This window comes from Equus przewalskii, chromosome 26 (genome assembly GCF_037783145.1).
Source record: "Equus przewalskii isolate Varuska chromosome 26, EquPr2, whole genome shotgun sequence".
Taxonomy (NCBI): Eukaryota; Metazoa; Chordata; class Mammalia; order Perissodactyla; family Equidae; genus Equus; species Equus przewalskii.
The window spans coordinates 36,551,159-36,576,983 of record NC_091856.1 but is presented as its reverse complement, the minus strand read 5'-3'; the positions used below and the strand labels follow the sequence as shown (position 1 = coordinate 36,576,983).

At 57.5% G+C, this 25,825-nt stretch overlaps 1 protein-coding gene across 5 annotated transcripts in view; it reads right to left on the bottom strand.

Moving 5' to 3' along the window:
* The window catches only part of COL5A1 (collagen type V alpha 1 chain), a 170,388-nt gene extending 149,370 nt beyond the window's left edge, over window positions 1-21,018 (bottom strand). For 2 of the 5 annotated variants that reach the window (XR_011533551.1, XM_070596214.1), the window contains exon 1: window positions 20,492-21,011. Coding sequence is in view for 4 of the 5 variants with exons in the window: in XM_070596214.1 (XP_070452315.1) it covers window positions 20,492-20,603 (112 nt within the window). In the remaining variant the exon portion in view is untranslated. Of the gene's footprint in view, window positions 1-6,705; window positions 6,725-19,515; window positions 19,631-20,491 lie in introns of those variants that run through there. The other 3 variants (XM_070596216.1, XM_070596217.1, XM_070596218.1) reach the window with 3 other exon arrangements.
* Between the last annotated feature and the right edge of the window lie 4,807 nt (window positions 21,019-25,825).

Here is a 25,825-nt window from a genome sequence, read left to right as displayed (position 1 = left end):
GGTGGGTGGGTGGGTAAAAGGAGGGATGGATTTATGGTCTGGATGAATGGATGGTTGTATGGATGGTTAGATGGATGGATGGATGGATGGATGGATGGATGGATGGATAGACAGATAGATGGATTAACGGTATGGACGGACACACAGATGGATGGGTAAAAATGACAATACACCTTTGCCAATTTAAACCGAATTAAAGGCACCCAAGGCCTCCTCTCTTGCCACTCCCCTTCTCCTGCCACCCTACTCAAGCTATGTTCTAGTCAAGCTAAACCCCACATTCAAAGACCAACATGACACAGCGTCAAGGCCTTTGCACATTCAGTTCCCTAAACTTGGGATCCCCCTGTCCCCTCAGCCTCCACTGCTGGTGAGGCCCTACTCATCTGTAGACCTCAGCTTAGACAATGCTGCCTCTGAGAAAGATGCCCTGAAGCCCCCAGCTGGACCGGTGGCCTCCTCAGTGCTCACTCTTCTATCTTTAGATTGAAACACGTAAAATGACTCAACATTTTGGCCCACAAAATGGCAATTTCCCATGGTTCAACCAAACAGACCTATCACACACTCCTACCACCATCCCATCCCACCAGGATGCGGGACTCGAGGCCAGGGAGCCTCTCCATCCTCTAGGTTCTGACAGAGGTGCCACCATTAACTCAATGTGTCTGGCACACCCCTAACACAATCAGATGGAGGAGTGAACAAGCCAAGCTCAGCTCCTTGCCCCGCCCCTCATAGCTCCGTGTCCCGACAGCACCGACCAGCTGCCCGGGAGGAGAACAGTGGCTGACGTTTAGGGGGAAAGTTCACATTCCAGCAGGGACCTCGCGGAATGAGACACGAGGGGCCCTAGGGAACAAGTGGGGACTTCAGCTTCTTTTCTGGGACAGAGGAATCTCTGCTGTCCCTTGACCTCACAAAGACCCCTCCACTGACTGTCAACACCTGAGCTCCTCCAGATGAGGGACTCTCAAAGCCTCATGTCTGGGCTGCTTTTCCAGGAGGCAGGGGGCCAGCCAGGGAGACTGGAAGGACCCCAGGGACTCAGAACTGTGGAAAGGGACAAGCCTGGTGACAGGAGGTGAGGGAGCATGGGAAGATGATGCAGGGTCATGAGTGACCACTGAGCCGGGATGGCGCTCACAGAGTCCGAGGTCACAGGGCCACACCTACCACCACCCTACCCCGTGCCGAGCCCCAGCACCACGGCACAGAACCTTTCCCACGTTAAAGATGTCATGTCCGTGGCCCCTCGTTCTTTCCCACCAACCCCCTGAGAGGCCCCAGATGCAAACGTTTCTGCAGCCCCAGGTCCTAAGAATGCCCAGTGCCCTGCCAAGCAGCATCTGCAGACGGTCTATGGGCAGATGCCATTCACGGCACGGACGCTGCTACCCGCACAGAGGTACAATGTGTGAGCGTTCAGTCCACAGTGAGCATCGAGAATCAGGCAAGGCACCAGCCTGAATCCTAGACCCCCATTCTCAACCATTGGGTTCTGGGCAACTTCCTTCATGTTCCTCATTTATAAAATGAACCCATTGTCAGCACCTGCTTCAAACGATTAAAACAATGTCTATGGAGCTCTGCCCCAACTTGCTACATGACTCTAGGGAGGTATGTACTGGCCTCAGTTTCTCAACCTATAAAATGAGTGGATGGGGGTCGCTGAGGACAATTTCAGTTCCGAAAATCTACACGTGCATGTTCCCATCTTCAGAGGATCACCGAATGATACACGCACGATCCACCTGGCCAGTTCCTTCTGGATGGACTTGGTCTTGTTTCTTTTCTTTTCTTCCTTTTTTTTTTTGGACCACAAACTTTTTTAATTGACTAAGTCATTCCAGCCAAAAGCAGCTGCCTGCCAACAGGAAAGGCATGCAGCTCCCAGAGCAGCCAGCCCTCACTTCCCAGTCTCGCCTCTCTGTTATCTACACACCTGCCCAGCTTCCAACCAACCCACGTGTTTGAACAAGCCCTTCACCCAGTTCCAAAGATGCCAGAGAGAATTGCACCCCCATGCACTCAGCTGCCACTCTACGGAAAACCACGAGTCCCAATTTTGGGGCATCCTTCCTTATTATCTATGCACATACAAGCCTAGAATTATGTGTCTTTTTTCTTTTGATAGAGATGGATTCATATGATGAAGAACATTCTTTACTTTGCTTGTCTTTCCTTAACGTATCTTGGAGATCGATCCATTTCAGTAATGTGAAGTCACGTAAACCCCATTCTCTGAGCGGCTACACTGCGTTCTCCGCTGTAGCTGCACAGGCACTTATGTAAACGGCTCTCTTGACGGACATTTGACTGTTTTGATCCTCGTCTCTTCCAGACAGTGCTATATGACTGCTCTTGTACGTAGGTGTCTGCACACACGTGTGAGTGTACCCATGGGAAACGTTCCAAGATGCAGAGCTGGCAGGTCAAAGCGTATGTGCCTTTTAATATTTTGATAGATGCTGCAAATGCCTTTCTCGAAGGGCCATCCGTGAGGACGCCCACGTCCCCTCACTCGGCCCCCAGTGTGTGTACTCGGGGTCTGTCCTTCGTCCACCCGGCCAGGTCACAGGTGGTATCTCCCCAGGGTTTCACCTGCATTCCTTTCTTGTGAGTAAAGTCAAACATCTTCTCACATGTTTAAAGCTATTTGTATTTTCTTTTCCAAGAACTAGTCATGTCTTTGGTGCATTTTCTTGGTTTGACTCCCGGTCTCATTCTTCTGTAGGGCTTCTCTGACTATTACAGCGTATCAATCCCCTTTCTGCCATATATTTTCATATTCTCTCCTTATGATGATTGGTTGCTTTTTGGTTTTGTTTTGGCCAGAGAGAAAATCTTGACTTTTATGGAGTCAAATTTTTTTTCTTTTATAATTTCTGGGGTTTATGTCATACTGAGAATGGCCTTCCCATCCCAAGACTATAAAACCCAATCTCCCATGTTTTCTTCTAGTAGTTTTATGGTTTCGTTCATGAAGTTCACATCTTTGATCCATCTGGAATGCATTCTGGCGCAAGAGGGAGGCACCATCCAACTGCTTTTCCCAAGATGCTCCCTCCTCACTCCAGCCCACAGCCATGACTCACGCTCTCTTTCCCAGCCAACGTGAAATGCTGCCTTCATCAAGCTCTACGCTCCGGTGGGTGCCATGCCTTAAAAGTCAGGGAGCAGCGGCTACACGCCTCCTTCATGTCCCACACACGGGGGCGCTGATGCTCACCCAGACCCCCAAGACGTTCTCCTCCCACAGGTGCAGCCCGAGGGCCAGCGCACATGCCTGTGGTGGACGCAGCTTATGAGACCACACGTCCCCTCAAGGCCTGGTCACTTATAGCAACAAAACAACCGGAAATGACCCACATGTCCAACGGCAGGAGACACCGTAAGTGAATTAGGCTTTCTAAAGGATCATGGATGACGAGAATGGCTACCTCCTAAGGAGAAGCAGGAAGGTCCAAATCCCCAGTGTCAGGACTCCCAGGCCTCGACCTTCAGGGAAGGGGTGCCGGGGGGTCTGCGCCCCCGTTTCCAATCAGCCACCGTGATGTGTTTCCCTCCATGTTTGTTCTTGGTACTCAGACCCAGTGGAGTTTGAGTTTGGGGATTATGGCTGATTTTTATTTTCTACTTTTATATTTTTTTGTAATTTCCAAAATGACTACAATGAACATGTATCCTTTTTCATTATAAAACATATAAATAATCAAAGAAGAAGAAAGAGGAAGACACTCAAAAAGATGCTCCCTCTTCAAGTGGCCATGGTCCCCAACAGGGCATGGCAACATTTCCGCACAGTCCTCCCGCTCTGGGCCCTGGCCGGAGCCGCACCTCACACACTGCTGGCCAAGCATCTCTCCTCTGAGCATCTGCAACGTGTCCCCTCCGACACCCTGGGCAGCATGAGTTCACCCCCCAACCCCAACTCCACAGCCCTGGGGGCCCAGCCGCCTGGCCCCAACACAGCCTCGGAGCCACTGGGCACAGACCAGGAGGGCTCAGGAAGGACACGGAGAGGGACACAGAGCTGCACAGTCAGGGACAGGTCCCTCCCCATGCCATCAACAGGTCCGACTGACCTCTGACCCCCAGTGTCCCCAGCACTGAGCAGGCACTGCTCTTCGTCCTTTGGGGACTGTCCTGAGTACAGGACAGCACAAGGGAGAGGAAACTTGCTGGGACTAGGGAATGCAGGGGCCACCACACTGACTCCAGGACGGGGAGCCCAGGTCTCCCAGGCTTCAGGGTCAGCCCCTTCCCCCTGGGGCCAGACTGTGTGCCTCGCAGGCAGGGCTGCATCCGATTCAGCTGGCACAGCCATGTGCAGACAGTGGTGCTCGGCAAATGCTGAACTGCACTTTAGGAAGGCTGTATCTTCAATGACTCCCTTGGCAAAGCCATGCACAGTGCCTTCAACATTGCAGATGCCCACAAGAACGTCTGCAGAGTTTAATTCAGAGACAGCATTTCTAGAACATTTCCTAAGCCGGCAGGCAGGGCACACAGCAGGTGTGCAGTGCACACAGATGAGGTTCCGTCCAGGAGGCAGCACGGTTCTTCCACTGACAACAGCTCTGGAGTTTAGAGTTACAGACTTGGGCGCAGAATTTGTAGGCCGGCGATGACACGACTAACGACGGGTCCAGGGCACCGTTTCCCAAGCAGAGCGTTTCGTGCCGGTTATCTCTTTCCCATCCAAACTGGCAGCGCCCACATCTCCCTTCCTTTCTGAGCCGTGAAAGCTGAGGCAGGAACAAGACAGAGGAGAGATGAGGGCCGAAGGGTGGCAATGATAGGGGGGGTGGAGAACGACCCCGATAAGCAGGCCACCTCCTGCATCAGCCCTCACTTCTGCCCCGTCGCCCCAGGAATGTGCATGTCCCCGTCGGAGAAGCTCGAAAGGCCCTGGGCAGGAAGCACTGTGCACCTGGCCAGTATCAGGGAGGACTCTGAGGCAGAACCAAGCCTGTCCAGCTGGCACAGGCAGGGTGAAAACAGCTCAGGGCTTCCCAGGGCACGGGGAAGTCAGAGGGGAAAGGAAGGATCTGGGCCCAAAGACGGAGGGAGGGCAGTGAGTCGTCAGAGAAGAATGTGCTAAGCGTCAAGCCTGACATACCCCAGAGATGGGTGGCTGCTCAGCACAGCACAGATGTCAGGGCCGTTCCTGGGTGCCGTTATTCACTGCCTGCTTATCCAACTGCAGAAATCAGAGCGGGAAATATTTTAATAAATGACTGGAAAGAGACCAGATAACCCTCCAGAGGATTTTTTTTTTTTTTTGCCAAGATATTAACCAGGCATCAAAGTTTACGGAGACAGGCACATGCCTGGAGCCTAACAGTTTTCTCAGGGTTTAAACTCGGCAGAGGTGGGGCTGGATCATGGAAACCAGGAGGCGGACGCAGAGGAGTCAGCCCAGGGTCTGCAAGGGCAGCCACCCCCCGCAGGGTGGCTCTGAGCACGGAGCGCTCCAGATGCTGGAGTCCCATGCAGGGTGGAAGGGAAGAGGCGGCATCCTTGACTCTGCATGAAGGATCCCATCGCCCGCCTGGAGTCCTGGAGAACAGAAGCAGTTCAAAGATCAGGCTCGGAAGTGAAGAAGTGGTCTGAAGAAGAGCGGGCAGAAGCTGGCAGTGTTTAGGGAATTCCAAAACCCGGCTGAAAGAGTTTCTGGAAGTTATTCACAGGGTAAGACGATTGATCTTGGAGTTACGGGACCTGGAAAGACTCATCTGGAGAGATTACAGCTAAGAAGCAGGGTGACAGCTGGGAAAACTACCAAGAAGACGGAGGGGGATGAGGGGCTGGCGGGAGGAGGTGGCCTGGGGGCTGCAGAGAGGGGAATTCAAGAATCACAGAGAGCCACGTCCCACTCTTAGGTCTGCTCCTTGCTAGCCGAGTCACCTGCATGAGTCCTCACAGTACTGACCTCACCAGGCTGTGGGTGGAGTGAAAATCCTGGGTTGGAAGCATCCAGCACACAGGATGCATTCAGTGCATTGGCCAGCGATGTGCCCATGGGACCGGGGACACCAGGAAGATGGATGGACACCAGGAAGATGGGTGGCCATACCTGCTTAGGTACACATCACTCAAACACACACACACTCCCTGGTGCAAAGGGGTCATTTACTTGGGGACCCCTTGAGAGAGACTGGGGTGGCTCAGATTGCTGTGCGAGGCATGGTGGCACACCACCGAGTCCAGATTAATGTCAGCCTGGGACCACCTAACAGAGCGCTGAGCCCACAGACTCCAACCCAGCAATCTCTGGACACGCCCCCTGCGCTGAGCACCCGGGAAGGCATTCTGCCACACCTGCAGGACCCAATTCCAGCGCAACCCTGGGCAAACCCTCTCTCCCTTTGCCCCGCCAGGGGCAGCAAGCCCAGAGTACCTACCTCTGTCAAACAGTGGGGTACCCTTCATCCTCCCCTGGAAGAGCCCAGGCCCCCCCATTTCTGCCCACCCTGCCTGGAGAGTCAGCTCAAAACACACTGGCCGACACCTCCGAGTTGACGAATCGCTCTTGGTTCAACCCCCCAGCCTCTTACGGAGCCCCTCCCTCCTTTGCTGCAGGCCCGGTGAGATGTCACAGAGGCCCCGAGACCCCGCCTGCTTCATGGAAGTCCACACCATGCCTCCTTAAACTCTCACCACAGACCTATGAGGTAGACATCATCAGCTCCAACTTACACATGCAGAAACTGAGGCACGGAAGAAAGATGACGTTTCTGACGTGGCACCACGGGAGTATGGCAGCACCAGAAACCCCAGCCTGGCCTAGATTGTCACAGTTTTGTAGAGCTGGGACGTGACACCTCCTCTGGCCCTTAGCTGAGCCCCTCCCCTCCTTAGTCGTGAAATTTGAGGCTTCGATGCCATGGCAGCGAACCAGGTCCTTGCGTCACCGCTGTTTACTGAGAATTCTGCCTACTGACCTCGCCTCCAGCCAGAAATGCCTAGGACCACATTTGCAGCATAAGCTCTATTCCCTTGGTTGCAAATAAATTTAAATTCCCTAACTTTTCCCAGTAGAATCTGTCGGGGCCGTGCAGCGAGGTAGGTGGGCTCCCCAAGTGATGAAATTTCTGAAAGATGCGACAATCCTCTAGGATTCTTCATCCATTTTAAGGAAAAACGAAGAGGACAACCCTTGAGCCTGGTCCTTGGCAAGGCTGCGGCTGCTCACTGGCTTTTTGGACACATCCTGGGCATTTTGCTAATGAGATAAAGGGCGGGCTGCGAAATCAGGCCTCTGGCACTGCTTCTCTCAGGGTTTTTTCTTTTTCTTTTCTGAAATGCTGATGGTTTAAAGATGTGGATCGTGTCCTGGTCCAGCTGCCCTGAACCAGAGAGGTTAGGGCTGAGCTATACCAGCTCAACTGCTGGAAAATCTGATCGATTGCTCAACCCCACCCTGCCCTCGGAGGGGGAGCTGCTCGCAGCACGGCCCACCCTTATCTGTTACAGCCTCAGGCTTGCTCGCACAGGTTCCCTCAAACCGCTTTCATCGTGTGTCAACTGATATTAAACAGGCAGGACCTACCTGGCCATCATCCCTGCCTATCCCCCTTCCCTTCCCACTAAAACGGAAAAAATGAGTCAGACATGGACAGCTCACCCGCTTAAGACAAACACTCTCCTTGCAGCTGAACACGGGCGCAAGACCGAATCCTGCAGAGCTCATCCCAGAAGCATGAGGAGGACCCTGTGGGGTCCAGGACCCAGGCTGGCTTTGGAACGTGGCTGCCGAATGACAGAGACCACAACACTGCTTCCTCCTGAAACCGGGCCGTGCACCCGCCACCAGCCGGGCCGCAGGGAGGCAGATGGAGGGCAGGGAGGTCGTCCGTGGTGGTCACTAACCTCCTCCTCTCTCAGTCCCCTGCGGCCAAGATGATGAAGACCCAGGAGATAAAGAAAACGTGACCGTGCCTCCGAGGCGGCTGACACCCCACCTCGCTGTGATGTCTGCCCTCTGAAGGCCCCGACTCTAGGCATCGGGCCTGTTCCCAAGAGGCTGGACAAAATCACATTCCGTAACTCAAATGCTATTTTAAAGGCTCCAACTCTGCCACTTACTGGCTGTGGGGCTTCTGTGGGCCTCAGGCTTCCCGCCTGCAAAATAGGGTGAGACTCGTTCCCTTGGAAAGATGCCATCAGGATGACACAACAGTGAAAGGACTTCGGATAAGGCAAAACAAGAAGAAGAAAAGTCCCAGAGAACCGTATTCCCTTGAGAGACAATTCTCCAGCAAACACTCCTGCCCCCCGCGTCACACGCTCTTTCTGAGTCTTTTACACTTCAGGTGACAGACTCAGGAGGGGCCTGGCAGAGTCTCGGGACCCCGGGGCCGGCTCGGAGCCCAGTGGCCCCTCGGCGCCCAGGCCCAGAGCCGGCTCGTCCCTCAGCTGACCTCGCCCAGAATACAGAGCGGTGGGTGGCCCGAGAGCCTGCAAGATGGTCAAGCCAACCGCCTGCCCCGCTCCTTCCAGCTCTCCAGGGGGCAGAAGAACTCCCCCCCCATGGGCCTCCCAGCCCTTGGACGGCAGCCGTCCCCAGAGTCTGCAGCTCGGCTCATGCCAGGCAGCTGTTTATAATCGGACAGGCCCTGACCCAGGAAGGGAGGGGGCACGTCCACGCGGAGGGGCCCGTGGAGCCGCAGGGCGTGTGAGGACAGGCTGATTGTGATGCGGGGGACCCAGTGCAGGCCCGGCTTGCACTGCCCCCGGCGTCCTCCTCCCACGAGAGTCCTAGTGGTATGGAGGAGATGGGGAGGCATGGATAGGAAGAAGAGAGAGCATCTCCACTTCAGAGCGGCTTCATCTTATTTCTAGTGAGCAAGGAACCTTCCAGAACAGCACAAGCCTGTGTTTTGGGGCATAGAAGTCAAAACCGGGGGCTCTGGAGGCCGGGTTCCAGCACTCTCTGGTCTGGGTGCCGTCTGCCTGCACAGGAGTGAGCTCCCCGACCCGAGGTGTCTGGCAGATGACGTCATCAGCTCTGCCCTGGACAGAGGAGGCCTGAGACAGAACCCGAGATGCCCCAGGCCTGAGTCTCAGCACAAACCTGTGAGGCCCCAACAGCACCCCCAAGACCCCCAGATGCCCTTCCCACTGCAGACACCAAGCACAGCCACAGCACGCACCGAAGCCCGCCCAGGGCCTCACACCACAGTCTGGTCCCCGCACTGCTCAGCAGCCTGTGACCTTGGGAACCCCACGTCCTCCAGATCTGAGTTTATTCATCTGCAAAATGACCCCAAGGCCAGAGGCCAGACCACCGATGCCTTGAGCCCTTCTGGAAAGACACAGATTCCTGCCCGGGAGGCTGGGCATGTCCACCCGCAGGGCCTCACTCCTGGGTGAAGGAAATGCACCTAAGGCAGCTCCCTGGTCATACATGCGGTGGGAGGTTCCACAGTACCCCCTGGGTATTATCTGTAAGATTCACCCCACCCGACCTGGGCTCACCCCTCAGTCACCAACTGGGTGCTTTGCACTAACTGCTCAGGCTCCTCTGAGGTCCAGCTGGAGGCGCAAGCTTGCAGGCAACGGCTTTATTCCTCTTCAGGCCACTTTCACACTTTATAGAAACTACACGTACCGCCTTCCTGAGCTCTGCCAGTAATAATAATAATAATATAAAATAAGAACAATATGTAATTATTATTATTATGTAGTAATAACTACAATGATAAAGATCATAGTGATTACTGTTATTAACACAATTCCAGCACCTGCTATCCGGCAATGAAGACATGATGCAGGACACTTGCTAAGGGCATTATAGCCCCAGGCCACCTCCGTTAATCCTCAGAGTGGCCCTCCCAGGTAACACTATTGCCGCAATTTGCAGAGAAGCTAACTCAGATCAGAGAGGTTAAGTAAAGTGTTCAAGGTCACACAGCCAGGGGTCCAAACTCTGCTTTCTTGGGCTCCTATTCGCTGTGCACTGACCCATCACTGGGTCCCATCCTCACCTGCTGAACTTTCAAAAGTCAAAGGAGGAACTGCCTGTGAGCTGGTGACGGGGGCTAGCCCCACGCTGGGAGACGGAGGGCCGGAAGAATGTGCAGACCCCCCATCTGCTGTGCCCAGGGTTTCCCAGAGTGCCCTCAACTGGTCAGCGGCATCGGAACTCAGAGGGCAGGCCCCAGGCTCCACCCCAGGCCCTTGGAACCCAAACCTGTGAGGCAGGCTCTGTGGCTCCTGAGGCTCCCTGTGGTGGGCCCCGCTCCATCTTCTGGCTCTCGTCTACAGCAACCCCTTGCTGAGCCCCCTCAAAGCCCCCCTCACAGGAAACCGGACCTGCTCCCTGTCTCCTTTGCTCCCGATCCCAGACCCAGAGAACTCCAACCCTCTCCAAAGGCTAGCAAAGCCGCTGTCTTGGGACCAGCGCTTGGGGCCGGGACATTCCCAGGGGGCGTGGGGAGCCCCTGCTACAGCTGAAGTGACGGTGCACAGACAGCCTGGCCAGGCACCCCATGGGGCCCTCGGCTCCCTTGGGTCCTCACCCACAGCCTCAGGCCGAGCCAAGCCTGGCCACATGTCGTCCCCTCTGCTGCTTGGCCCCGGACAGCTCTCAGCAGCAGCCTGAGTCCCCCGGGGACACGGGCCACTCAGCTCTGAGCAGGCGGGGACTCCTCATCGTGGTCGAGCCACGCACGGGCAGGTCACGCAGTGCACAGCAGACCCCTCCCGACAGCAGACTAAGGGGGTGTCCTCATGTCTCAGGAGTGTCCCACTTGGGGCTGGAGCTGGTGCAAGAGCCTGGAGCCTGCACCATGAGCCCAGTCCACATCTTCCTTGGGCCTAAAGAGGTCAAAGAAGGGTGGTCCCTGAGCTCTCTCCTGTCCACCTTAACAAGCCCCAAGCAGCTCTGCACGTGGCACGGATGAGCTCCCGTGTACCCCCGACACGGAGGCCTTGTGCCCATGTCACGCCTTTAACACACAGCAACAACAGTGACAAGAGCCAGCATCGCGAGAGTCCAGAGCAATTTCCATGGCCTCCCTGCAAGCCTCCGAGACAGGTATTATGCCCATTTCACAGATGGAGAAACCGAGGCACAGAAGGGTGCTCCTAGGTGCCTCAGCACCCGCACTGAGCCCAGGCACACAGGGATGGGTAGGAGGCGAGGGCCCTGCCCTACAGGGAAGAGCCTGGAATCGAATGGGCAGTGCTCAGCCCTCCCAGCTCAGGGCGGTGAACTTCTCCGAGCGCCATCTCTGTGTCACTCAGAGGTGATGCTCGTCCCCACCCCCACACTGACACGTCACAAAGATGGAAGCGCACGTGCTTAACGTGCTGGGCCGTCTCCAGCTGTGAGCATGGTACAGAAAGCTGCGTGTGACGTAATGTCGGGGATCTCCTTCAAAGGGATCACAGTGGGGGGGGGGGGGCGGGGAGGCTGGGTGGCACGAGGTCAGCCACAGGCGGATCCATGTGGAACCCAGGTGGATCGCGGGGACCTGTTGTGCTGTGTTTGAAATTTCCCCTAACAACAACGACAACAACAATACTACTACTCTCAGAGCCAAGCCTGTGGTAAGCCCCTCCTCTTGAAGCTGGCTTTTCCCCACCTCCCAGGCTCCCTGCTCCCTATGCCGTTACCACAGGACAACAGCCTTCCCTTGGAGAAGAGCAAGCTCAGGCCCGGGCAGGGGAGGAAGACGGCAGCGTCACGGTTCTTGAAGGTGGGGCTGCCATAAAGGAAGGGGGAGGACCTGGGGGGCACCTGCCTCCCTCTTTTCTCTCTTGGTGCTTCTCCCCTGTGGGTGACCCCACCCCCATCACTTACGCCGAAGCACAGTAACTTCGATCAAGGATGCTGAACCTTAAACCTTGGTTTTCCAAGTGTGGTCCCCGGACCCGCAGGATCAGCATGGTCTGGGAACTCATTAAAAATGCAGCTTCCCAGGCTCACCCCAGGCCCCTGAGTCAGAAACTAAGGGGAAGGGGTGTGTAGGGCCCAATGGTCTGTGCCTTAACAAGGCCTCCCGGGGCTTCTGATGCATGGGCAAGTTTGAGAACCTGGTCTGCACCGTAAAGAGAAACCCAGGGTCCAGTGTAAGCAAGAGACCCTCCCTCCTATCTAAGGGAGCCACCATTGAGGCCCCGGGAGGGGCCATGAAATCTCACCTTTTCCCCCTCTAGCCCAGGATTTACAAAGCCAACACCACTGACATTTGGGCTGGATAATTCCTCGTGGTGAGGGGCTGCCCTGTGCCCTGTGGGATGTCGGGCAGCATCCCTGATCTCGACCCACTGGAGGCCTACCGTAGCCCCGCCCTCCCAGTTGTAACCATCAAAAACCGCTCCCAGATATTGCCACGTGTCCCCTGGGGGCAGGCACCCTGGGTTGAGAGGCCCTGCAGTCCACCTGTTTCAGGTGAGGGAGGATGATCCACTAGCCTCCCTCCCTCACCCCCTCCCCCTCGGCTGGCTCCAGCTCATGCCCGGGAGCAGCATGGCATCACCCAGCAGTGCCACCCCACAGCTCCGCCCTGGTGTGAGCCCTGCACTCAGCACCCCTGGGCCCACCTGAATGCCGGCACCATCCCAGAGCACCCAAGGATGCTCAGGTTCCCAGAGTTAACTGAAACACAGCCACAGCCCAAGCAGGACTTTCTGAGCTGAACAACCATTATTTAAACCACGAACCTAAATAATGTTAATAATAAGCCCCTGGAAGATAACGACATTTAGAAACCCTGTTCCCTGCACCTCCATCCCGCCTTTCCCCGCCTCCTTTGCCTCTGCCTTCCCGATGTGGACATCTGTAGTCTACAAGTCATGAGAAGAGGCAGTGTCCCTTTCTCCTTCTTTGCATAAAACAAACTGGGATGCTGCGGTCCCCTCTACTCAGAAGGAAAGCACTGTCTACACTGAAGCCGAGGCGGAGGCAGCAAGGCCACTCACAGTTGGCAGGGGCCAACGACCACTTTCTGATGCCCAAGGCCCCTGGCTGCCATGGGATTCTCCCACAGCAGACCAAAGCCCCTTCCCCGGGCTTTGTGAATGGCAAACCACATTAGCATATATGACATAAGGACCTGCACCAAAATGGGGGCGTGCTTCTCACCGGAGGGCGGGGGGCCATCACTCCTTGTGCGGCTGGGCCCCAGAGCCTCCATGCGCATGTCTGCAGGATGGGGCCAACCCTAGCCGGCCAAGGGCTCCTGTGAGGATAGAGCCCTACGGGGCCCCACAGGTAACACCCCAGAGCAGGGGCCAGCTAAATATGAAGGACACACACAGGAAGGTGCCATCTGCATCCACCAAAGGACATCTCCCTTCAAACTTGCCCAGCGGAGGACCCCAAAAGCCACAGAACTGGCAAAGCAGGCTGGTTTCTGATTGGCTGGTGCCCCTTTGGGGTTGGCAAGTGCCTCGCTCTGATTGGTCAGTGCCCCATTGGGGCTGGCAGGTGCCTGCCTCTGATTAGCCAGTGCCCTATTGGAGCTGGCAGGTGCCTCCCTCTGGCTGGCCGGCACCCTACTGGGGTTGGCAGGTGCCTCCCTCTGATTGGCTGGTTCCCCACTGGGGCTGGCAGGTACCTGCCTCTGATTGGTCAGCGCTCTATTGGAGCTAGCAGGTGCCTCCCTCTGATTGGCTGGCTCCCCATTGGGTCTGGCAGGTGCCTCCCTCTGATTGTGGCCGTCCCTTCTGGCTAGCGAATGTTTCACTGCTTTACTTGCACAGGATACAATCGCCTGTTCAGGGGTCTGCTGCCCCCGCAGCACAGGAAGCTCCTGTAGGATGGGCCGGCTCACCTACTGCTCACCTAGGCACCTGTCACCCCGTGCCCAGCACAGCCCTGACTCGCGTTAGGGGTCTGCAACGCTTCAAGCATAGCCTTTGTCACTCTGGATTTCTCCAAGCAAGGGCCAGCCTCTGCTGTGTTCCCTCTGCAGCCGCTACAAGAAAGGAACTGCACACGCTGCCCAGCACACGCGCCCTCTCAGGTACCACCAGCAACATAGAAGACATCGCTCCCCACCTTTCATTTAAGTTAAAACGCTCACTCTTTTTCATTGTCAGATTGCTATTTTTCCAATGCAGGGGTCAGAGTTTTTACATTTAAATCACTCACCCTACACACACATTGTGATGTCATTTTGTGCTAGTTATCTAAAAAATAAAGAAGTCATTAGAATCCCTACTGCCAAGGTGCCGGTGGGAAAAACCAGGACAGAAGAGTGAACTTCCCCGGAAGAACACAGGTCTAGGAAACAGAAAATTAAGGCTCCCTCCACTTTATGCACAAAGACATCACAGGAGACCAGCTTGGCTCCTGCCCCTGGAGGTCTGTATAATGAAATTTGGAGAAAAGTGGGTCAGACTGTGGTTCCATTTCTTAGGTCTGAGTCACCAAAGAGTGGCGACATCTACTCCTGATGTGAGTTATTACTTAGGTTTGGAATCTGCCAGAGAAACTACCGGGTGAGTCGAAGCTGATGCGATGATGGCTCCAACTATGTGATGCATATAACCCAAGCACCCTATCACCCACACCAGCATCCACACGCATCCGACCTGCATTCACTCATTCTTTCAACTGCTGTCCAGCCTCCTGGGGCCGGCTGGCACAGAAACAGCGTCTGAGCTGGCAAAGCCCCCGCCTGTGCCCACCCCGGGAAGGCACCCTTCCAGGGCAGCAGCCATCACCCTTGGTCACGTCTCAAAGGCAGAAGACCAGAGGCCTTGAGGTGGGATGTGGGCAAGTCCATTCCTGTCTCTGACCCCAATTCCTCCTTCGAAGGTGGGGGTGGCCTGAGGAGGAAGGGGAGGGCCATGCTGAACATGGCAGGCTCCACGACTCCCTCCACGCTCAGGCTCGGAACCGCAGAAGTCGCAGTAAGTGATCCAAGAAATTCCCCAGGGAACACTTTTTGTGTCACCTCTTCTCGTGCTTAGCCGAGAGGGAGGCACTGACGTGACTGCTCACAGGGGCGGGAGAGAAGGAGCGACTCCACGGGGCTCGCTCTGTGCTTTGCACACGTTATGCATTGAACCCTCACAAAAATCCTGCAGGAGCTACTGTCATCACCCACTTCTTACAGATAGGGAAACTGAGGCACAGGGAGGTTAAATGCACAGCTGGTAGGCGTAGAGCCAGGATCTGAACCCAGGCCACCTGCCCCTCGGCGTCACCCGCGCCTTGACCTTCACGCCATGTCCTGTGGCGGCAGCAGCTCTGCCAGTGAGAAGGGCCAAGCCGGCCGCCCTCAGGGTCTCCAGATCTCCAGCCAGGCCAGAAATCTTAAAAGCAACATGTGGCAAAGTGCTGACACCAAATGAGTGCATTCTGTGGGAGAACATAGAGGGGAAAGCAGAAACTATAAGGTAAGATCGCCCTCCTGTGAGTGAAAGAAGATGCATAAAGTTATCGGACCCAGCTGGACCCAGCTCGCCTGGCCACAGGACCTCGGGGCTGTGCAGTGAGCTCCGTGGCCACATTCCATCTCCTCATCTCCCATCCAGCAGGGCGGGTCACAGTAAGAAGAGAAATGTCATCCTGCCACAAGTTCCAGACGCCCCAGGCCCTGCATGCAGAAGCACCTGGGGAGACCTTGTAAACACATGTACCAGTGCATAGATATGCCTGTGCACGCTCATACATACGTGCCCGCCCACAAACACACACATGGACACATCACACACACAGGCACACACAGACATGCATGTGCTCCAACACGCGCGCGCACACACACACATGTGTACAACCCTCAAATGGGCCTATAAAGCATTTTTACATACATTGCCTCTTGCGACCCATACAACGACCCCATGAGGTAACGTGGGAAAGTATACCACCAAGCAGACAAGGGGACAGTGAGGAAGCAGCTCAGAATGATTCAGCTGTGGATAGCACAGCGTCTGCGGGAACACTCACATTTACAGAGGATGGGGCTGCACTGTGCATTTCCCTTTTGCAAAAATAGCAGTTATCATGAGGCCCTCCGTTTATCAGGTTCTTACCATACCTCAGGCATTCTGCCACGCTGCTTCCTTTACCGCCTCCACCGGTCCTCCCAACCACCGCTCAAGGCGAGTAACGTGCTCCCCCCATTTCCCAGAGAGGGAAGCTGAGGCATGGCCACTGGCCCTGGCCCCAGCCCACCGCCCCCGAGCATCTCTCGAAGGCAGGAAATTCACTTTGCACGGGCCTCCCCACTGTCCACACTGCCCCTGAGTTCAATAATCAGATAGCCAAGGATTGTCCCCTCCCACGCCCGCCTGCCTGTCCCCCAGCACAGGAACCCAAAGTCGCAGCCAGAGGTCCCCTACCCCCGCCACAGCGGCTGGCGTCTGTCAGTCTGTCTGCACAACAGAGCAGACTGCTCTCACCGCACAGCCCAACCCCATGTGCCAGGGCAGTGAACGGGTTAAGGAAGCCCCCGGTCTCCCACTTGTCCCCCTCAGAGACCCCCTCCTTCTCTCGCAGCCACTTCTGCTGGCACAGCACTCCCGGGCAAGCGTGTGCTGGGGGCGCGGCGCCAACCAAGCTAATGAGGGGCTTTCCAGCCAAGGGAAGCCGGCCCGGAGAACACTGGAGCAGAGGGTGGATGTCCTGCCAGGAAGGAGGGACGGAGGAGGCTAAAACCAGAGGTGGATGAGGGCACCCGCCTGGGAGGTGCACGTCGGTGCATTTCTGGAATAAAAGGAAGGGAGGAAGAGGAGGGGAAGGCCAAGGTGAGCCATCACCTCCTCCAGGGAGCTTCCCCAGATCTCCCCAATAGAGCCAACCCTCATGCTTGTCTTAAAGGACACTCGGCATGAAAACGAACAGTACCCACACATGTGCCTCCCATCGGACAGTGAGCGCCTGGAAGGAGAACCCGCCACGTTCACCTCTGTCCTTCCACAATCCTCCAGGCCACCAGACGCAAAGGGGCCACAGGCATACCGATGAGTGAAGGAGCTGATAAAGAAGAGGAGTGGCGGGGATGAAGGCAATCAGTCCCCTTGAAAGCACTGGAATAAAAACAGGAGGGAGGCAGGGAGGGAGAGACCAGAGATGGAGGGAGGGAGGAGGGAGGGGAGTAGGAAAGGAGGAAGGGAGAGAGGAAAGGTAGGGGGAGGAGAGAGGGCAGAGGAAGGGAGGCAGGGAGGCAGGGAGGCAGGGAGGCAGGAAGGAGGGAAGGAAGGAGAGAAGTAAGGAAGGAAGAAGGAAGGGACGGAGGGAGAGAGGAAGGAAGGGAAACACCGTGTTGGCTGAATGCAACATCTCCCTGGTCACAGGCCAGTGGTATCTGGGCTGGGCCCTCAGGCCGGGATGCAGCTCAGGGCACCCGGCCTCTCCCAGGGGAGAGCTGATACAGGGATGTGAAACCGGAAGGTGGATCTCCAAAAAGTCACAGGTTGTAGGAAGGTGGGAGGTTCGAGAAGCTCACTCAGGGCTCAGGGACAGAGGTCAGACAGACCCAGAATCTGGGGGTCCCTGCTCCCCGCTTCCTCTCCAAGCATCTCCTCCTCCGAGGCCCGTGTGAGGGCCCAATGAGATGCTGTGGGCACGGGGCTTAGCACGGGCGTGGAGAGCGCCTGCAAATCCACGACAACCGTCACCACCTGTGATGGCCTCCGAGGGGAGGCACCCTGCCCTGCTCCTTCCATGCAAACCCAGGGCTCCGGGGTGGGCACAGCAGCAGTCCCTCAGGGCCGTAGGTGACTCATCTTTGACCCTGGGGAGCTCGACCCTGGTCTGCCCTCTCATGGTCTCTGTTAAAAGTGAGGGATGGGGGGGCAGCGGGTGTCTCTTCCCCACACCCCCTGCTCCACCCAGCAATGTCTGTGACCCAGGGAGGAGGCAGGGACAGGAGACAGGGCCAGACAGCCAGAGGGCAGGGGCGGGGCAGGCCGGCATCAGCTGTGCTCGGTCGGCTAAGGGCGTGGCCCTGGTGAGAGTCCAGAAATGTCTGAAGGGTGGGGTAACAGGCAGGCTCAGGCTCTGGCTGGCACCCCAGGAACAGCCCTGGAGCCACATCCTCCGAGAAGGTACTTGTGCCTTGGCACCAAGAAGCAACTCCTGCCCACAGCCACTGCCGGTGGTCACAGCCGCTGGGCAGCGACCGAAGCTCCAAGCCCTCAGGCCACTGAAATCCAGACCAGAGGAGAGACAGGACTTCAGGGAACAGCCTGGCTGCTTGGGAACTCCTCCCACTGACTGTTCTTTTATGGGAGCAGGGGGAAGGGGGGCAGAGGATGGAAAAGGATGTCTTTCCAGCCAACTTGATTGAGTCAGAGGAAATTTAACCATTTGGTATCTGTCAAGTCCCACAAAACTTGGACAACTCTTCCCACAAATTATTGCAAAAAGCAGTCACGTGACTGGAGCCAACCAATGACGTGCCCAGGAGATGACCTCAATTTCCAAATATTGGGGTCATGTTTCATTTCACATACTCTCCTTTGCCCGTTACAACGTTAAACGGCCCCAAATGGAATCTAACTTTTCATTCCTTCACACACTTGGCCGAGAGGAAGGTAGGAAAAAGAGCCATGTTCGGAGAAAACTCGGAAAACATCTGGCGGATCCCAAAATGGAGACAAGAAAAGGCGCCTGCTGAGGGGCCTCCCCTGCACCTCGAGGGGACAGCCGCCCCTTCTGGCCACGCACGGAGGATGACTTCAAAACGGTCCCACCCTGGGAGGTGGAGAGGTCTGTGCGTCCCACCCAGAGATGCGGCTTCTTCACGCGCTTCTGAACATCTTTTTGACATAAGCAAAATGTCCAAGTGCACAGCCACGGTCCAGGCAGCGAGCGACCCTGTGCCAGCTCCAGGCTTCTACTTCCAAGGGGCCGCCCCTCAGTTGGGGAAGGAAATCAGAGAGAGAGCAGGGGCGAGAGGCGGTAGGCAGAGATGGGCAGAGGAGCAAAGAGCCAGCCCCAAAGCCAGGAGAACGCAGGCTCCGCGTGCTGCCCGCCAGTGCCCAGCCCCAGCTTTCTGGGGAGGCGACTCCCCTGAAGGATTCCCTCCTGAGGTCCTGCGGGAAAGCCCATTGGAGGAGCTGGGACAGGGCCAAGTCCCTGGGCAACCAGGGGGTCCCCTGAGCACATCCCCCACCCCGATCCACTCAGTCTCCTGGTGGCCTCTATGTCCCCCATCTTGAACTGACTGGGGAGAAACACACAGCCAGTTAGCCTGGGCATGTTGGTGGCAGCCCAGGTATAAGACCCCAGGTCCCCGGAGCCAGGCCAGGCTCCCCTCCCCTCCCCCGATCCCCTGATGGCTCACCGGACACTCTGACTCCTGTTCACCCTCTGTGTCCCACCAACCACTCACTATGCCAAGAAAAGGGGAAACAATATCCTAACCGGCAAGCGGAACATGCAAAGTGATTCCTCCCACATGTCTTCAAATTACGAAGTGGAGGAGAGATGGAGGAGAGTGGAGAAGCAGAGCCTTCTCCCGGGACGGCTGGCTGGTCCAGCTGGCCACTGAGGCCACTGCTCCATCCCTCTGCAGTCATTCCCTCTGAGCCTCATCTCCCCACCTGTTAACTGGGCCTCTGGGGACCTTCCAGGGCCTCGGGCTCCAATGTCTGATGGTGTGTGAAGACCCATCCCATGGGTAACCACCAAAGGCGACACTTATAAAGCCACTGTCCCATCAGGAAGCTCAGTAGGAGCTGCGCGAGTCCAGGCAGCCACAGGTCAGCGCCCGCCTGGCAGAGCCCGCCCACAGGCCAAGGCTCCTTCTAAGGGCAGACCGCTGGCAGAAGGAGCCCCACATCTGTGCATCATCTGAACGGCTCACAGCCCGGACTCTGAGCCCATCTCCTGGCTGTGCTCCACAAATCCCATCCCTGGGCTGCAAATCCAAGAAAAACTGCCTCCCAGGGGGCTCAGGAGGTTTGTGGGTAGGATTAGGAGCAGGGCTGGTCTACCATCCTCCAGGGTTCCTCAGTATCACTGAGCACTTAGGTGGCCAGGATTGCAAGAAACTCTATTCCCTGGGAAAGCAGGGAGCCAGTGTGGTCCAGAGGCAGAGGGAGAGTGTGCCTGGGGGGAAGTCCTGGGCTGGGGGCTCGAGCTTCTGGGACTGCCCCCAGCGGCCCCCAAGCCCAGGAGCCCGGGCCGAATTTGACCGACTGTGACTCTAGGGGGCGACCCCTCCCGGTTTTCAGAAGAGGAAGTTCTGCTGCAGGGCTGTGTGGGCCAGAGCCGGCGCTTGTGATGTGGGACAGAGAACACAAAGTTTGGGGCCGAAAGTTTCCCCGCCTCGTGGACAACCCCTCTGGCTGATCCAACACGCAATCCCCACCCGGCCGCCCCGTTTGGCCCGCGGGGTATTGTGTTGGCGCGTTTCCCTTCCAGGGCCCCCAAGTAGTGGCATTCGGAGCCTCTGCCCATGCATTCCACAGCCGAGGGGGGAAGGCTGTGCAGGCGCAGAAGCGGCCGGCGCGGCGCCCGGGAATGACAGCCGCGCCCGGCCCCGCGCCCCTCGCACCCCGCGCCCCGCGCCCTTACCTGCGCGGCTCGGAGGCGGCGCCCACAGCAGCAGCAGCAGCAGCAGCGGGGACAGCAGCGGGGCGCCCGGGCGGAGCGGGCTGCGCGCTTTCCAGCGGGTGTGGACGTCCATGCCGGCGGGGCGCGGGTCGGGGCGCGCGGGGACGCACGGGCGCGCGGGGCACGGCCGGGGCAGCGGACTCGGCGGGGACGGCACAACTTCAGGAAGTCATGGGGAGCAGGCGCCGGCCCGTTCTCTTTGTGGCGGTGGCTCTCTGGCAGGGGTCGGCTGGCGCGCTCGCCCACCACGGGCGGGAGGGCTCGACCTTGGCCCGCGGGGCGGCCCGGACCCCGCTCGGTTCGCTCGCCCTCGCCTCCTCCAACTCCTTCTCGCCTCCTCCTCGCCGCCGCCGCCCCGCGACCCGCTCCCCGTGGGCGCTCCGCTCGAGTGAGGTCCTGCGCCAGCCGCGGGGACGAGGAGTGCGGACCTCGCCTGGGGCGCCGTGCACTTTTCTCGCCCGTTCCTCCCTCCCTCTCTCCTGGAAGGCACCCGCGGAGGCTGTCGATCCCCACTGCCCGCAGCAAATCAGAGCCCGGCGCTGGCCTCGGCCGGGCCGGCCCCCGCCTCCCACTGGGCGCTGCGGGCGAGGGGGTGGGGACAGCGGGCGAGTCGCGGCGACGGAGGGGCTGGCCCGGGGCGGGAGCGGACGTGGGGCGGGGGCGGCGCCCCGGTTCTTTGGAGCGCGCGCGCCGATGGGCGAGGGGGCCGGCCTCGGAGCCCCGCAGCCCACTCTGGTCCCCAGCTCTTCCCGTCCCGGTGCCCGCACCTGGCAGAGCCCCGGGAAACAGAGTGGAGGGGCACCGAGTTGGATCGCTTTGGGTTGAAAAAAAAAAGAAAGTTACAGCTCACCCCGCCTAACTTTTTCTTTTACGTGGAGGAGTTCAGAGCTCCTCTTCTGGGTGGAGACTGAACTTCCAATCCAGCCAGATCGGGGCGCCCAAGACTGTGGCCGACATGTCAACCTGGACAGAGGACTCCCCCTCCACCTTCCCCCTAACTGCGGATTGGGCATCTGCGCCCAAGTTAGCGTCTAACCTCCTAAGAGGTCCCGAAACCAGCTGGGATGTTGCACATCTGGGATATTAATCAGGCGAAGTTGCCCAACCCCTCTCTCCCCCTCCTCACTCCTGCCTTCTCCCTGGTGACCCCCTGCAAACAAAAGGAGCCAAGACACCCCTTTGGGAGCTGACAGCGGGTAAGGCAGTGAGGGATTGGGACCTGCCACCCTGGGGACCGCCCTGGCCCTGCCTTCCTGCATTCACATCTTTAAGCTGTGAGGAGGTCTGCCTCCAGCCAGGCTGGGGTCGTAGGTGTCCCTTCCATCAGGCTCCCCGGGCCCAGAAAGCTGCCCCACAAAGCCTGCTGGAGCCCAGCCCACACCCTTGCTCTGAGAGCTGCAGGGCTGGTTTTTAGAAAGAGAAGGAGTGGAGGTGAATTAAGAGGCCCTTTCAAGCCTGAGCCATCCCATGCCTTTAAACAAACAGTTCAGCAATGACTGAAACGGGTTGGGACCCCAGCTCCCTGTCTCCAGTTACACCTCCAGCCTGGGCGGGACATTCCCCAAATGCTCGTTAATTCTCATCATTCTGGAAACAGGACAACAGGAGGGGAGGCGAGGCAGTCAGAGGTTAGCCTTGCTGGGATGGCCACGTGCTGCCTCCTGAGCTGGGCGGCTGGTGGCTGGTGCTCACTTCAGGGTTAGGTTCCAATCTGCCATGGGTGCTCTGTGGGCAGCAAACACTACACAGAAATAGAAGACAGGAGACGGGCTGCACATACAGGCACAGAGAGATGGTCGAGACGCATTAGGGAGGGCAAACCGTTATTTCTGGTTTTTATATGTATGTATATGTGTTTTACAACTTGTATAAATTATATACACAATCAGGGCAAATGCATGTGTGTGTGAGTCGTGTGCATGTGTGAGTTGTGTGTGTGTTGGTTAAGCTACAGCCCCTGGTCCTGTACATTCCTATGCAACTTAATGAGAGAGAAATTCCGTCTGACACCCCCTGAGCCCCCAGCCCCGCCAGGCCCCTGGAGCGCCCCCAGCAGTGGGAAGGCCAGCTTCTCCCCATGACTCGGGGTGCTGACACAGGTCAGTGGCCCAGGTATCAGAAGATAGCACAGACTTTCAGGGTTCCAGCTCTTCCACAAGGACACGTACGTGGGGCTCCTTCTCCAATGTCCACATGTGCCTCTGTGCCTGTCAGCCACCCTGCCAACACCTGGAACCCAGAACAGCCATCTCAGCTTTGGCCTTGGTTAACACCGATGGCTCCTCAAGTGACCACCCAAGGTCCCCCAGAAAGCTGACCCCTCAGGAATGAGAAGCAGCTGCACGTGACAGCTGCGAGCAGGCGGGGCAGACCCTTTTTATCCTCTGCTGGAGGGCGAGGGGGCGATGGCTTGTCTGAGCTGACAGAGGCGGGCTTCCACCCCATGCAAGCCTGGAGGGGCATGGGGAGGCAAATTTCTATCCCACCTGGAAACTCAGAGAAAAGTCCCCAAGCTGGGCAGCCTGCCCCATCAGCCCAGGACTGCAGGAGAAGAACGTGACTGTCCAGATGACGATTAGAACCCTAGCGTGCTTGGCTGTGTGAACTGGCCAAGGATCCACACTTGGTTGGGTCACACGCTGCAGTAGGGAGAACAGCATCTCTCCCCATTACAGATGAGGAAATTGAGGATCCAGAGGGTAAGGAACTCACCCGAAGGAGCTCACCTGTGGTGGGGCCAGAATTTGACCCAGGTTTGCCATCAGGTGGGACAGAGGCTGATCACCTTGCCCAGATTCGTGCACCGGTGGCTGGTGATGGTTGACCCCAATCCCAGCCTCCCCCAGCCCTCTTGCAACTGATTGAAAGGGAGGGTCCTTTGAAAACTGTTCACTGTGCTCGTACTCTGCCAACGCCGCTCTCGGCTCCAGGAGCCTGCAAGGAGGAAGACACCTCGAGTCTCCTCCGCACTGACCTTGAATGCTAGGTAATGACTCCAAAACCTCTGTGGCCAGTGACCATTTGTTTGCAGGTGCGCTGTTCTCATCTTCTGCAATGAATTCCAAGTTCAGTGCACATACTTCTGCACATGGCGCCACCGTGGAAGGCACTAACCACTATCCAGGGCTCTGTGCATCCCGGTCCACTGTGAGCGCCACCACCCATGGCTGTGTGTTTCCCACGGTGCCTAGCAGAGAGAGGGGCAGGCCAGGTGTGCCTGAGCTCTGCACCAGGGATCTGACTGCCCAACTTCTCCTTCCAGTGCTGTAGGAGCTTCTCATTTATTGCTTAAGTGGCACAGTCGTGGTTCCCCACAGAGCATCCAGGAAGAGCATCGTGTTGCCCTCTCATGAGCTGAGGTTTCATCCCCCACCCTCCCATCCTAAGGGATCACCCAGACTCCCAGAGTCCTTGCCTGCTGGAAATGACCCGTTCCCTAGGGGAAGCCCTCCAAGGCAGCCGGGGGCCCTCCCTCCTTCCCCGTCTTGGGCAGAAGCTCATCGACCGTGGAGGAGGTGGAGGAACCAATTGTCCTCTTGCCCTCTGAGAGTTCACAGGCCGCAGGGCACCAAGGGGGGCCCAGAAGGGACTGAGTGAGCTGCCACCCAGCAGAGGAGTGGCTGGAGCTGCCCCAACACTCACCCACACAAGCGGGGGTACCTTGGAGCTGCCCAAGGAGGATGCTCCAAACCTGCATCTCAGACCTCCTGCAGTTGGTGTCCTGGGACCAGGCCAACGCCAGGGGCACAGACTTGGCTAGAACCCCCAAGGCAGCAGTCCCCGGCCAGGGGAACTTGGGCAAGTGAGTTCTCCCCCTCAATCCTTGGTTTTGTTATCTGTGAAGTGGGGATGAGGAGTCTGACCTCTGGGACCCTGTGGAGCTTAGATGAGAAGTTAGGCCAGGAAGGCCCGGCCCACACTGGGTATCGGAGGAGACCAGTGTCCCTCCCATCCCCCCTCCCTGCATCCTGCAGCTGGGTGGTCTTCCTCCCCACCCCTCCAAGCCTCTTCCATCCCTTCACCCTGTTTACCAGCGTGGTCTCCTCCAATCATGCAATCGCCCTCCGTTTGAGATAGGGGACATGGAGTTCAGAGAGGTCCAACGGCAGGGTCTGGCCCCCCAGACTTGAACCCAGACATTCCTGCCTCAGCCCTCAGCCCCCATGGGACACTGTCATCCAGAAAGAGGAAGATGGTTGTTTGAGGGCCAGCCGTCGGAAGACAGAAGCATCCTTCGGGCTCCAGGAGCCCCCACTTCTGCCAGCGCTGCCCTGGCTTACCTTCCGGCCCCTCAGCTGTGCCCACCGCTCAGCACAGCAGGGGTGTCACCTGCCCACAGAGCCAGCCAGGCCCGCCCTCCATGCTGGGCGGGGAATGGGGGGCTGTTGATCCCAGGGGAATCTCTGAACAATTATTAGGGAAAATGGACCACCTTAAAGCCCTAGGACAAAGCATGTCCATCATCCTGTCTTCAGAGCATTCCTCATTCCACTTTGCTGCGGGAGAGGAGGGCGGGAGAGACGGCTCGGTGGGCCGGCCGACCAGCCCAGGGCGGCTCCTGAGGCGGCCCGGCTCCCGCGGGATCAGCTTGCTTGTGCCGCCATCACAAAGCACCAGGGGCTGGAGGCTGCACAGCGGAAGGGTCTTCTCTCACACCCTGGAGGCTGGACGTCCGACATCAAGTGTGGGCACGGCTGGTTGTCCCGCGGCCTCCCTCCTGGACTTGGAGATGGCCGTCTCCTCCCCGTGTCCTCACAGGGTCGTGCCTCTGCGTGTGTGTGTCCTGATCTCTTCTTAGGAGGATGCCAGTCATAGTGGACGGGTCCACGCTAAAAGGAATCACCTCTTTGAAGACCCTGTCCCCAAAGACAGTCTCGTTCTGAGGTGCTGGGGGTTGAGGCCTCAACATACGAATTTGGAGGGACACAAGTCAGCCCATCACACCTTGAACATCTCAGTCCGTGGGCCTTCTGGAGAAATCCGGAGATTCAGGCCTTCTGTTTCCCAGAACAATAGGGACGTTCTGAGGCCTGTGGGAGTAGGGACGGGACCCTGTCTAGCAAGAGGGACCTCTGATGGCGTCTCACTGTGGCCGTCGTCCAGCCCTGCTGAGTGCCTCTCTTCTCCGGCATCCCTTTCTGTGAATGCATGCCCCTTGGCCAGCATTAGGAGAGCCCCCATCCAGGTGCCCAGGGGGTGCAGGGGAATGCGTCGCAGTCTTTGTGACAGGTGTGCACACATCTACGTGGGTGGGAGCCGGGCCTGGAACGCCGTGTGGTCATGTATGCGTCACCC